At 41.6% G+C, this 14376-nt stretch overlaps 3 protein-coding genes across 3 annotated transcripts; all 3 read left to right on the forward strand.

Annotated features, from left to right (window-relative positions):
* The first annotated feature begins 249 nt into the window (after positions 1-249).
* Positions 250-3871, forward strand: LOC127162037 (nuclear factor 7, ovary-like). Its single transcript, XM_051104812.1, has 6 exons — positions 250-645; positions 1226-1321; positions 1558-1776; positions 1855-1877; positions 1960-2078; positions 3384-3871. The coding sequence occupies exons 1-6, from the start codon at positions 250-252 to the stop codon at positions 3869-3871; spliced, it is 1341 nt and encodes a 446-aa protein (XP_050960769.1).
* An 8315-nt stretch (positions 3872-12186) lies between these two features.
* Positions 12187-13411, forward strand: LOC127162035 (E3 ubiquitin-protein ligase TRIM39-like; the record flags this gene model as incomplete). Its single annotated transcript, XM_051104810.1, has 2 exons — positions 12187-12812; positions 13364-13411. Coding segments are annotated over exons 1-2 (444 nt in total), but the record flags the coding sequence as incomplete, so codon positions are not given.
* A 5-nt stretch (positions 13412-13416) lies between these two features.
* On the forward strand, positions 13417-14167 carry LOC127162036 (E3 ubiquitin-protein ligase TRIM35-like; the record flags this gene model as incomplete). Its single annotated transcript, XM_051104811.1, has 4 exons — positions 13417-13458; positions 13643-13873; positions 13944-13966; positions 14049-14167. Coding segments are annotated over exons 2-4 (250 nt in total), but the record flags the coding sequence as incomplete, so codon positions are not given.
* Positions 14168-14376: the final 209 nt, after the last annotated feature.

Consider the following 14376-nt stretch of genomic DNA (forward strand, 5'->3'; position numbering starts at 1 on the left):
TAACATATTAAAAATAGGCTGCTTTCACAGGTATTGAAATGAACACCCATTTTGATAAGTATTTTTTAGATGAATAGTTTTTGGTTGCTCTTCCCACGTCTACTCAATTTGTTGAAAGACTGTGGAGAAAATGATGATCAAAGGTGATCAGAAACTCCACTCTCTTACAACACTTACCAGGAAGACACTGACTTTTTTTCTGGTATACTGATTTTCTTCTCTTTGATAAGAGCAAAACCAAATCAGCCAATGGCTTCACTATCTGTAGAAGAACTTTCTTGTCCTGTGTGCTGTGAAATCTTTAAGGCTCCTGTTCTTTTATCATGTAGTCACAGTGTCTGTAAAGAGTGTCTTCAACAGTTCTGGAGAACCAAGAAAACTCAGGAGTGTCCTGTCTGCAGGAGAAGATCCTCAAAAGAACGTCCTTCATTTAATCTGGCATTACAAAACTTATGTGAGTCGTTCCTGAAGGAGAGAAATAAGAGCCGTTCATCAGGATCTGAGGAGATCTGCAGTTTACACAGTGATAAACTCAAACTCTTCTGTCTGGAGGACAAACAGCCTGCATGTGTAGTGTGCTTTACTTTAAAACAACACAACAATCACAAATTCAGACCAATAAGTGAAGTGGTTTTATCATATAAGGTAGGTATAATGTCTTGTTTCATATGCTGTGATAAAGTAAGCATGAATTGCTTGTTTAAGTTCATGCCACATCATCTCAACTGGGTTAAAGTCAGGACTTTGACTAGGCCACTCCAAAACTGTCCAGCTACCCTCTGGTTGGTGCTTTGGTTCTTAATCCTGGTCCTGAGGATCCCGGCTCTCTCTATTTGACGCACTCAGTTAAGTTCATGAAGCTCTTTCCTAATGAAATGTCTGAATCAGGTGTGGTAGGCTAAATAAGGGAGACATGCAAAATAGTAGCACTGTTTTATCATGTACCACTGGTCTATTGTATCATGGACAAATTTAAGAACAGTTTCTATCCCAGAGGCATGGATGCCATTTTTGGCCAGTGTCTTTTATTGATGCAGTTCCTTCCATGGTGTCTTTGGATTTTTTGTGACTTTTTGATGAGCCACTTCTGTAAAGGTTTGCTGCTGTGGCGAGTTATTTCCAGGTTTTAAATTCTGAATCAATTTAGTGTGAGAGATGATCACTGTATTTTCTTCTCTTCACTGTAATCTGGTGTTTTTCATATTTTTATTTCGTCCAATTCTAGGAGGAGCTCAATATAGCATTGAAGTCATTACAGGAGAAACTTAAAAAGAGAGAAAAAATGCAAGGAGAGTTTCAGAAAACAATTCAACACATCAAGGTGAGGAAACATAATCAAGAGTCATTTTCAGTACAGGTGTAGGATCACTATATACAATTTTGATTTGTTATATTTAATGCAGTGGTATCCAGCTTATTGTTTTTGTAAATGACAAGCAGCAATCTGTTTCTGGATCTGTTATATGTCGGATGTCTGAGTTTCTCTTGGATCTGAATGATGTGATGTGTTGATGTGTGTTGATTGAGATGATTGAAGTGAATGTGATTTGATTTCAGCACACAGAGCATCAGATTAAACAGCAGTTTGAGAAGCTTCATCAGTTTCTCAGAGATAAAGAAGAAGCTACAATCACTGCATTGAGAAAGGAAGAGGAGCAGAAGAAGCAGATGATGAAGGAGAAGCTGGAGGAGATGAACAGACACATCTCAGCTCTTTCACACACAATCAAAGACACAGAGGAGATGATGAAAGCCAATGACGTCTGCTTTCTAAAGGTCTGATTTCAGATCATCCATTGATTGATTAATTGATTGATTGAGTTCTTGATGATAAATGGTGTGTTTGTTCTGCAGGAGTTTCCAGTCATGATGGAAAGGTGAGTGATCTGCTGGTGTTTCTGGTCTCTCTGCTTCTGAAGCCAAAGCCACTGCAGTTCTGACTCCTGAATGTTCTTCCAGAGTCCAGATCTCACAGCCGGATCCACAGACGCCTTCTGGAGCTTTGATTCATGTGCCACGTTACTTGGGCAACCTGTCGTTCAGAGTCTGGAAGAAGATGCAGGACATTGTCCAAAACAGTGAGTCTGGAGAAGATCTGTGCTGTTACACATACACTGGAAATGACGCATGAGGGAATATTTACAGATTTCAGCATTATGTGTGAATAACCAGATGATACTACACCAAAATGAGCTGTAAACAAGAGAACAACAACTTGATATTTACAGTTACAGTGACACAGCAGATCTCAGTTCAGTTTGATTGATTGGCAAATCTAAAATATTTACTGTAACAACACTGACAGTGATCAGAGGAAAATGTCTGATGTGTTTGATCAGTAGGATGAGTGTCATAATTCATAATAATCTGTCAGGATCCATCCAGTAAACGCAGGAAGCATGATTAGCATCAACTGAAGTTCTTTATCATTTATGCATTTTATTATTAAAACACATGGCCAGCAAAAAAATAAAACAAAAGAAAAACTACACAAATAAAGAAAAACTTTGGAATTCTGGGGCACAGATGTTTCAGTTGGGATCCCTTCCCCAAAAGACCACCTTAAATGAATACACCTGGTCCTTATATTCCCAGGACCATACCATTGATGACAGAGGGGTCATCCAAACATAATACATTTAAATAACTTAATTATCTTCACATCATATTTAAATCACAACAAAGCAAAACCAACACAAATCAAACCCCATATTACTATACACCAACACAAATCATAAACAAAACAACAACAACAATCTTTGCTCATTGTTACACCTTCCATTCACCAGCGTGCACTCTGGAGTATGAAAAGAATTATTAGGAGCTACTGCCCTCCTTTAGCGAAGAAGACAACTTAACTTCCTAACAAAAGCATACGTATTTAGACAAATCAAACAAAACGTACAAACAATACAATTGTAACGAGGAGTCAGCAAGATTGGGATCCATGTGCAACTTTATTAGCGTCAAACTCATAAACGGACAGATCAGGGTCAAACAGGGGCAAACTGAGCAACGTAGACAAACCAATATCAGCAACAGAGTCCAGGTGAGAAGATCGGGGCCGGCGGCGATCAAACAGAGTAAATCCAAAAAACGAAGCAAGGGTCACAAGGCAGGCGGCAGACAGACAGAGTTCAGAGACAATCGGGTTGGCAACAAGAGATCAAACAGGAATAAACACTCAGTAATGTCAGCAGTAGCAAAACAAGACTTTGCGAGGAGATGAGCGTGAACGTGCTATTTATAGTCTGAGTAATGGCTGACACCTGTGTCGGTGATCAGTGTTTGCGGCCTCGGCCATCACATAATCTGTGTACGGTTCACTCTTGATCATTATATGAACATCAGAATAAAAGCAGCTGTTGATTGTGTCTCATCAGCTCCTGTGATTCTGGATCCAAACACTGCATTTCCACGTCACATCCTGTCTGATGATCTGACCAGTGTGAGATTGTTTAAGAACAAACAACTGCTTCCTGATAATCCAGAGAGATTTGATGAGTATTTCTGTGTTCTGGGTTTAGAGGGTTTTAACTCAGGAACACACTGCTGGGATGTGGAGGTTAAAGAGAGTTCAGTCTGGAGTCTTGGAGTAACTACAGCATCAAACCAAAGGAAGGGAGATGATTTCTTTAACACTGATGTCTGGAGTGTGCAGTACAGATGGTCTGATTGGTTTGGTTTTCCTGTTAAACAGGATCTTGAGTGTGTGAGAATGTATCTGGACTATGACAGAGGAATGGTGTCATTCTCTGATCCTGTAACTAACACACGTCTACACACATTCACAACCACCTTCACTGACACAGTCTTTCCTTTCTTTCATACCTGCTCTTATCTGAGGATCTTACGGTTCAATAGTCAGTAAATGTTACACCTTTAGGTCTGGATTAACCTGCTTTCATCTTTTATAGTCATCATCCTTCCAAGATTTAATCCATCAAATGTTTCTCAGGCAAATGATTAATTTATTTTTATATGTAAAAAGGGTTTCAGTAATATCAAATACTAAAATAAATATTCAGAAATACACTTTAGTTTACTCATCTAAATTACACTGCATTATACAAAGGCCTATATTTTTAATTAAAGAGATTTAATAATAAAAATAAAAGGCATATAGGCTATGAAGAATACTGAAGACGAACTATGGTTAGTGTAGCAAGACCATGGTTAATTTGGGGTTACCACGTTTTTTTTTTTTTTGCTTCATTTGTAGTAAAACCATGGTGAATTTTCTGAAATGTTTTTAATTCAATATCCTTTAAGAAAATTAACCATGGTTTTACTACAAATTTAAACCATACTTTATCTAACCATACTTTAACCATGGTATTTGTAGTACTGTGGTTATACAAATGCCACAATATGCCAAAAAAACTTTATTACATTTTTACTGTAATAAAACCATGGTAACTTTTCGTAAGGGTAACTCAATGAGTTATAATTCATTTACATAATCTCAGCAGCCTTTTGTCCCAGTTCTGAGGGATTCATTAAGCAGGAATCCATCCAGTCAACATGCTTCAGGTAAGTATAATCCATTTATTTCCATTTGTTGTTTCCACTCTCACAAAGGAACCTTTCACCGTGCGGTTGGACAGTTGTTTGTATTAACTGACAGGCATTTTAGGCTGACTGCTACATCCCTTTAAGCAGGACCCTACAGGTATTATTTAGGTGCAGTGACTGGTATGCAACACTAGAGGTAGGTATTCAGCTTAAGGACAAAATGTATATGGTAATCACAATAATATATTTTATATGTATTTTACTCAATTCGAAAAGATAATTAAAGCAAAATTAAGATGGCTTTAACAGCTGACCCCTAATTGTGGATTGCACATTTACATAAATCAAAATAATAATTAATAATAATATTCATAACAAACATAAACATGTTCAGTAACAGCAATGCATGTATTATACACAGCATCATTATTGCTTATGACAATTCATATGCCTTTAACTTCATTAGATGCCTCATAAAAGATCATAGAAAGTTCAAATTGTTATGGTGATATTTTTGCTCTACGAATCACCAATATCTGTGTAATATGGATTAGTTGCAATTGGGGCCCGTTCTTCATACGTTGCTTATTACATCCAAGATCAAATGACACATCCAAGATGATATCATCACGCTAATCATGACCTGGCTAATTTGGTTCTTTGAACGCACCTGTTATTGATGATTAGTATGGCTGGATTGAGTTATCTGGGGAGATGGACTTGTAGCCTTGAGATTGTCTATGTGAAATCCATAGCCAGCTCTTTACACTTCTTTCTTTTGTCCATGCTCAGTGTGACACACAACACAAAGGTTGAGTCAACTTTTTTCAATTTTAACTGGTTGCAAGTATGATTACTATATTCCCCGCACCTGTTACATGCCACAGGTGTGTCTAAATACAAATTACAGGAGCATCACATGCTTGAAAAGCAATTATTTCTTACAAATTTGACAAGGTGCCAATAATTTTGTTCAGTCTATTTTTGAGTTCTGTGTGAAATTTTATTAAGTTTGACTTTCCTTCTCTGTTTTTTTTTTTTTTTTTTTTTTTTTTTTTTGTGTGTTGTTGCAGTGCAAACAAAAACAATAAGCATGTGATATCAAAACATTTGCAACTGGAACAATTTTCTGAGAGAAATGTTGCATTTTCTGACAGAATTGCAAGGGTGCCGACACTTTTGGCCATGACTGTACATTTCTAACATGTTCATTATTCATCATAGCATATAGTCCTATTATTACTATAGGCCTTTATTTGCTATTATTAAATCACTTGAAAGATTATATATATATATATATATATATATATATATATATATATATATATATATATACACACACATATACACATATATACTGTATATATATACAACCCTGTGAATGTCATTATCCATATAATATTTGTATTAGTATTTCACATGAGAAATACTAAAACAAATATTATATATATATATATATATATATATATATATATACACACACACACACACACACACAAGAAATGCCAGTAGCCCCCTTCCAATAAATCAATAAATCAATCAATATATTTTCTGTGATGATTTCTTGTTTAATCGACCTTTCATCTTAACTCATAAGTGACACTGTTTCTGTTACCTTATGTGTCGTTGTCCACAACGCTTCGGTGTTGTAACGTGGACGCTGAGGCGGTGTAGAATCCAATTGCAGAAGTTTATTACAAACAACAGCAAACATACACGATGAAACAGGCAGAGGGTCAATAACCGGAAAAGCAGTCCAAAATGTAAACGTAATCCAAACGGCAGAGTGATAACACAGGCAGTGGGTCAAATACCATGAAGTCAGTCCAATCAGGCAAACAATCCGACAAGGGTAATCCGTAAACTCAATAACCAAAAGCAAAGCAAGACAGCAACAGGTAATCCAACAGAGTAAATAAAGAAACGCTCGGTAAGGCAGGTTAAACTGGCAATACTTCGCAAGTCAGTGAGCACATGGTGAGTCTTTAAATAGTGACAAACAGGAAGTAACAATAGAGGCAGCAGAGGGAGTGTGCAGGCAGTTCTAGGGTGAGGGCTCCCTCTGCTGGCTTGGCGTTACAGAATCCCCCCCCCTAGGAGCGACTCCTGGCGCTCAAAACAACAACAGTCCAGGTGGGTGGGGGAACAGAGGCAAAACAGGGGGTGGGACGGAGGGCCAGGTCCATGTAGAGCAGGTGGACCTGGATCGTGGAGCAGGGACAGACAGTGAAGCACTGGAGGACCTGGATCGTTGGGTAGGGACAGACAGTGAAGCACTGGAGGACCTGGACCATGGAGTAGTGGCAGACAGTGGAACCTTGGAGGACCAGGGCCATGGAGCTGTGACAGACAGTGGAACCTTGGAGGACCTGGGCCGTGGAGCAGTAGCAGGCCGTGTAGTACTGGAGGGCCTGGGCCGTGGAGCATGGCAGAGTAGGGGACCATGGTGGGGCAGGCAGAGCAGGCAGAACAGGAAGCCGTGGCGCAGCAGGCAGAGCAGGCAGAACAGGAAGCCATGGCGAGGCAGGCATAACAGGGAACCATGGCGAGGCAGGCAGAACAGGCATAACAGGGAGCCATTGCAGGGCAGGCAGAACAGGCAGAGCAAACAGGAGCAGAGATATCCACAGTAGGACTAATGACATGCATAGCAGAGCGGTGTGTTCATGCATGATTTTCTTGGCCGTGGCATGACAGGCAGAGAGTTTCATATGGGTCTTCTTGATTGCGACCTGGCGGGCAGAGAGTTCATCCTGGGACGCCGCCCCCATGGGAGGATCTACAGCATGCGCTGACACCTCTGGGGGCATGGGCGCAGATGCTTGGGCAGGTGAGGCAGGGAAGTCATAAATGGCCTTCATGGCCGTGACAGGATGGGCAGAGAGTCCTTGGGGAAACGCCGCCCTTTTAGGAGATTCTGCAGCCGGAGCTGCTGCTTCTGGGGGCATTGGCGCAGACTCTTTGACAGAAGAGGCCTCTGGCTTAGACTCGTGGACAGGCGAGGCCGCGGGGGAGCAGACTCGTGGATAGGCGAGGCCTCGGGAGCAGACTCGTGGATAGACGAGGCCTCGGGAGGGTGGACACACGAGGCCTCTGGAGCAGACTTGTGGACCGATAAGGCCTCTGGAGCAGACTCATGGACAGACGAGGCCTCTGAACCAGATTCGTTGATAGACGAGGTCTCTGGAGCAGACTTGTGGACAGATGAGGCCTCTAGAGCACAGCGTGCTGCCCACACACTGAAAATGGCGATGGCCATTACAGGCAGCACAGTAGATAGTGGGGTGTCTGTTGACCTCGAGGGTGCTGATGCTATGGACTTATGGCTTGTGAATGTGGGCTCTGCGTGGCTTGGGAGCGTGGGCTCTGCGTGGCTTGGGAGCGTGGGCTCTGCGTGGCTTGGGAGCGTGGGCTCTGCGGGGTCAGCTGATACGTGAGGTGGCTTGAGAAGGTCAGAGGGGGCCTGGTGAGATTCTGGTAGAATAACAGTTTTATGACTTGACTCAGGGAGGCCTGCCGTGGCCGGACTTGACTCAGGAGCAACAGCAGTAACCTGACTTGGTTCATGGAGATCAACTGTGGTGTGGCTTGGTTCAGGGAGATCAGCTGTGGCTTGACTTGGTTCGGGAATAACAGCAGCAATTTGACTTGGCTCATGAAGATCAACTGTGACTTTGCTTGACTCAGGAACCACGGCTGTGACTTTGCTTGACTTGAGGGCTACAGCTATAGCTTTACTTGACTCAGGAGCAATAGCTGTAACTTGACTGGACTTCGGAAGAGCAGCTCTGACCTGACTTGACACAGGAAACACAGCTTTAACGTGACTTGACGCTGGAACAACAGCTGCAGCTTGACTTGACTGTGGAACAACAGCCGTGACCTGACTGGACTCGGAAACTTGACTTGACTCAGGAAACGCAGCTGCAACTTGACTTGACTTGGAAACTTGACTTGACTCGGGAAACACAGCTGCAACGTAACTTGACTCAGGAACAACATGGCTTGGCTCAGGAACGACAGCTGTAACTTGGCTTGACTCGTGGGGCACAGCTGTGACTTGGCTTGACTCTGGGGCACAGCTGTGACTTGGCTTGACTCGTGGGGAACAGCTGTGACTTGGCTTGACTCGTGGGGAACAGCTGTGACTTGGCTTGACTCGTGGGGAACAGCTGTGACTTGGCTTGACTCGTGGGGAACAACTGTGTCCTTGCTTGACTCATGGAGAACAACAGCTGTATCTTGGCTTGGCTCGTGGAACACAGCTGTGACTTGGCTTGGTTCATGGGGAACAGCTGTGGCCTTGCTTGACTCTGTTGCTTGACTTGACTCTGTTGCTTGACTTGACTCTGTTGCTTGACCGGGCTCTGTAGCTTGACCGGGCTCTGTAGCTTGGCCGGGCTCTGTAGCTAGACTTGACCCTGGAACTGGACTTGACCCTGGAACTAGACTTGACTTGGAAGCCTTGGACTTTGGAGCCACAGCTGTAGCTTGACTTGGTTCTGCAGCTTGACTTGGTTCTGCAGCTTGACTTGACACAGGAACAGCAGCTGTAATCTTGCTTGGCTCGGGGTGGCAGCTGTGACTTTACTTGACTCAGGAAACGCAGCTGCGAATTGACTTGACACAGCTGCAACTTGACTGGAACCAGGGGTAGCTGCCATTTTAGCTGCCCATACAGCCATGAGGGGTAAGTCCAGTATGTGTGCCATCATGTGGTGTGACTTGGAGACAGCGACCATCTTATGGAGTGGCTCTGGGATGGCGGCCATCTTGTGAACTGGCTCTGGAATGGCGGCCATCTTGTGAACAGGTTTGGGGATGGTGGCCATCTTGTGGACTGGCTCTGGGATGGCGGCCATCTTGTGGACTGGCTCGGGGAAGGCGGCCATCTTGTGGACTGGCTCTGGAATGGCGGCCATCTTGTGAACAGGTTTGGGGATGGCGGCCATCTTGTGGACTGGCTCGGGGATGGCGGCCATCACGTGAGCAGGCCCTGGAGCGGCAGGCATGGCGTGAGCAGGCCCTGGAGCGGCAGGCATGGCGTGAGCAGGCCCTGGAGCGGGCGTGAGCAGGCCCTGGAGCAGGCATGGCGTGAGCAGGCCCTGGAGCGGCAGGCATGGCGTGAGCAGGCCCTGGAGCGGCAGGCATGGCGTGAGCAGGCCCTGGAGCGGCAGGCATGGCGTGAGCAGGCTTTGGCTTTGCAGTCATGACGTGAACAGGCTTTGGCTTGGTGGATGTGGCCTGAGCAGGCTTTGGTTTGGCAGGCATGACGTGAACAGACCTTGGCTTAGTGGATGTGACTTGAGCTGGCTTTGGCTTGGCAGGCTTGGTTTGAGGAGCCTCTGGCGTGACGGTGACGATACCGGACATGAAGGTTGGGATGTGACGGGTCTCTGGTTTGCTTGAGGTGAAGGGAGCTGGTTGTGGTGGGATAGCTACTGCAGGATTGCGGGGTCCCTCGTCCGCAATCCCGACAGTAAAAGGTGAGCCACTTAAACGCAAAGCTAAGTCTATGTATTTTTCAAGAGTCCAGTGTGGGGTATTGCGTGGCATGAGACGTGAAATGTCCTTACTTAAACCAAACCGGAAAAGATCTTTGAGAGATGTATCGTTAAAGTTCACCTGATAACACAGATCACAGAAGTCGGTTACATAATCCTCTATTGGATGGTTTCCTTGTCGGAGACTGATGAGACGATCTGCTGGGTCCATGGTTGGTTGTGTATTTGTAACTTCCGCTGGATTCTTGGGTGGCGAAGTATTCTGTAACGTGGACGCTGAGGCGGTGTAGAATCCAATTGCAGAAGTTTATTACAAACAACAGCAAACATACACGATGAAACAGGCAGAGGGTCAATAACCGGAAAAGCAGTCCAAAATGTAAACGTAATCCAAACGGCAGAGTGATAACACAGGCAGTGGGTCAAATATCATGAAGTCAGTCCAATCAGGCAAACAATCCGACAAGGGTAATCCGTAAACTCAATAACCAAAAGCAAAGCAAGACAGCAACAGGTAATCCAACAGAGTAAATAAAGAAACGCTCAGTAAGGCAGGTTAAACTGGCAATACTTCGCAAGTCAGTGAGCACATGGTGAGTCTTTAAATAGTGACAAACAGGAAGTAACAATAGAGGCAGCAGAGGGAGTGTGCAGGCAGTTCTAGGGTGAGGGCTCCCTCTGCTGGCTTGGCGTTACAGGTGTCATGCAGTTACATGCATTTAAAACATTTACAGAGCTAACAGACACCCATTTGTGCTAACATAAATACCATTCAAATAGTATGACTAAATAATGCAATTTTGTGATAATTTTGCAATATATAATTTATTTTTAACAGGTTGAAATAGGCTTCTTCACTGGCTAACTTGATGGGGGCGGCGCTCTAGCGTCCCCTATTGACCGGCCGCCGCTGGTTTATCTATTGAAAAAGAGAAAATGACTCTCATGACCAAATAACAGTTGTGTCTTTCACAAGGATCATTGTATTTTTGATGATGGCTATGCAATTTATTTTGGATTTGATTATTCAGTTTCTCAACATAAACACCATACAAACTTTAAAGTCACAGAAAAGAGGAGCAGCGCCAAATATCCAAAATCTAAAACCCAAGTTAGTCCGGTGTGTAGATTCAAAAATACTTGGAGCTAACAAACAATTAAGATCCATTATTATTGCATCCATAGATTATTGCACTTTTTGCATATATTTTTATGACCTCTGATGTAGCATTTAATAAAGTTTTTGGAATAGGTATAAGCCTGGTGTATAACCGTGTACTCACCATTCAAACTTTACCTTTTTGTGCTTGCTTGTAATTTACTTATTGTGAAACCTCTCTGGTATCTACAGTTTTGATGTCATAGCCTAATAGACTTTTTATTAGAATACAAAATAGCAAGGATCCACAGAAAAATATTATGAAAAGTATGACTACTGCAGAAAGGCAGTTCAAGAACCACGAACACACAAGTCATCTGGCTCTTTTGCCTCAAGGCTGCCCATGCCGGCTTTCTCAAGCCAATATCAAAGTTTGTTCATGAACTTTAGCCTCTAGTTTTATATACTTTTTGAAATACAAATTTTGCAGTGTACATGGATACAGCAATCATTATATATATTATATCATGTCATGATAACATTGTATATGATACCATCACTATACTGTGGTACTTTGAGAATAGACTAAAACCTTTGTTGCTGATAAACTACTGCTAGTTTATCTACTAACAGTACAGAAAATTTTTAAAATGTCATCTGTGATGCTTGGACATAAAAGAAAAAAACATCCCTATTGAAATACAGCCTTTATTGGTTCATCATCATCATCATTATCTCACTTGTTCTCAATCAGATCTGAAGTAACTAATAATTCAATACTTGATTGGCCTTTGTTAGGGATCTTCTGTGTTTGTTACAGTTTAGGTGACATGTAAAGCAAGTTTTCACATCTCGGTATAGAGTTTTATATTGTTAAGATTAAAACAGAAATTCTGACTGAAAAAAAAAACAGCTTGAGGTCATTTTTTATGTGTCCAATAATAAGAATTTAAAATGAAAAAATTTATAAATAAAAATTAATTGGCTCCTTTTAGTGTTGCATGTTAAAGGGTTAAACACACCCAAAGGTGTTCAGAAACTCCACCCTCTTACAACACTTACCAGGAAGAGACTGACTTGTTGTTTCTCCTTTCTTTCATACTGATTTTCTTCTCTTTGACAAAAGCAAAAAAAGAATCAGTCATCAGTGAATAATGAAGAGAAAACCTTTGAAGAAGCATTTTGGGTTTGTTTCTGAACAAACAGCAGATCTTTATGATTCTCGTTATTTACATTTTTTAAACCGTCATTCAGAAAGTGAAAGTAAAGTTTAGATTGCTGGAGCTCAAACAGTGAAAATGGCTTCATCAGCTGAATATGACTACAATTGTCCCGTGTGCTGTGAAATCTTCAAGACTCCTGTTATTTTATCATGTAGTCACAGTGTCTGTAAAGAGTGTCTTCAACAGTTCTGGAAAACCAAGAAAACTCAGGAGTGTCCTGTCTGCAGGAGAAGATCCTCAAAGGAAAGTCCTCCATACAATCTGGCATTACAAAACTTGTGTGAGTCGTTCCTGAAGGAGAGAAATGAGAGGCGTTCATCAGGATCTGAGGAGATCTGCAGTTTACACAGTGAGAAACTCAAACTCTTCTGTCTGGAGGACAAACAGCCTGCATGTGTAGTGTGCTTTACTTCAAAACAACACGACAATCACAAATTCAGACCAATAAGTGAAGTGATTTCATCATATAAGGTAGGAAAAATGTATCTTGTTTCATATGTAAAGAACAATAAATGAAGTAAACCAATAAGTGAAGTGATTTCATCATATAAGGTAGGAAAAATGTATCTTGTTTCATATGTAAAGAACAATAAATAATAAACATAGATATCATCACATTCATGCACTCAATATTCCACTCTGCCACTTTACTCAAATGTATATGACATATAATCTGCTGTGAAAAAGAATTTGTCCCATAATGATTTCTTCTGTTTTTTATTTATTTATTTATTTATTTATTTATTTATTTTGTTGCATACACTAGATAGTGTCATACTAAAGTAATTACTGGTTAAGACCTTTTTCCAGCTTCATGCTGTTGAAAAAAGTGTACTTAACTCATGTTGTGTTTGTTTTATTGTTGGTTTTAATTTATAAATCAATTTAGTGTGAGATGTACACACACAAATGAAATCAGGATGGGGGCAAAAACATTTTTTCACAGCACTGTATGATCACTGTATTCTCTTTTCTTCACTATAATACACTGATTTATATATTTTTATTTTGTCTAATTCTAGGAGGAGCTGAATACAGCACTGATGTCCTTACAGGAGAAACTTAAAACGAGAGAAAAATTAAAGAAGAGTTTGAGAAAACAGTTCAACACATCAAGGTGAGGAAACAGAATTAAGAGTCATTTTTAGTACAGGTGTAGAATCATTTTGTTATATATATCAATTATGATTTGTAATAATTCATATAATGTATTCCAGTTGAATATTTTTGTAAATGACGAGCACATAATGTGTTGATGTGTGTTGATTGAGATGACTGAAGTGAATGTGATTTGATTTCAGTCTCAAGCTGAGCACACAGAGCGTCAGATTAAACAGCAGTTTGAGAAGCTTCATCAGTTTCTCAGAGATGAAGAAGAAGCTACAATCACTGCACTGAGAAAGGAAGAGGAGCAGAAGAAGCAGATGATGAAGGAGAAGCTGGAGGAGATGAACAGACACATCTCAGCTCTTTCACACACAATCAAAGACACGGAGGAGATGATGAAAGCCAATGACGTCTGCTTTCTAAAGGTCTGATTTCAGATCATCCATTGATTGATTGATTGAGTTGTTGATGATAAATGGTGTGTTTGTTCTGCAGGAGTTTCCAGTCACGATGGAAAGGTGAGTGATCTGCTGGTGTCTCTGGTCTCTCTGCTTCTGAAGCCAAAGCCACTGCAGTTCTGACTCCTGAATGTTCTTCCAGAGTCCAGATCTCACAGCCGGATCCACAGACGCCTTCTGGAGCTTTGATTCATGTGCCACGTTACTTGGGCAACCTGCCGTTCAGAGTCTGGAAGAAGATGCAGAAAATTGTCCAAAACAGTGAGTCTGGAGAAGATCTGTGCTGCAGATTTCAGCATTATGTGTGAATAACCAGATAAGCTACTACACCAAAATGAGTCATAAACAAGAGAAGAAAAAGTTTGGTCCACATGATATTTACAGTTACAGTGATACAGCAGATCTCAGTTTAGTTTAATTGACTGGCAAATCTAAAATATTTACTGTAACAACACTGACAGTGATCAGAG

Source organism: Labeo rohita, unplaced genomic scaffold (genome assembly GCF_022985175.1).
Source record: "Labeo rohita strain BAU-BD-2019 unplaced genomic scaffold, IGBB_LRoh.1.0 scaffold_814, whole genome shotgun sequence".
NCBI classification, from domain to species: Eukaryota; Metazoa; Chordata; class Actinopteri; order Cypriniformes; family Cyprinidae; genus Labeo; species Labeo rohita.

Bases quoted from the DNA above. Each gene is read 5' to 3' on its own strand.
- LOC127162037 (XM_051104812.1), top strand. From the start codon at position 250: ATGGCTTCACTATCTGTAGAAGAACTTTCTTGTCCTGTGTGCTGTGAA. The intron at 646-1,225 runs GTAGGTATAATG...GTCCAATTCTAG, and splicing joins AAGTGGTTTTATCATATAAG to GAGGAGCTCAATATAGCATT. The intron at 1,322-1,557 runs GTGAGGAAACAT...ATTTGATTTCAG, and splicing joins AAACAATTCAACACATCAAG to CACACAGAGCATCAGATTAA.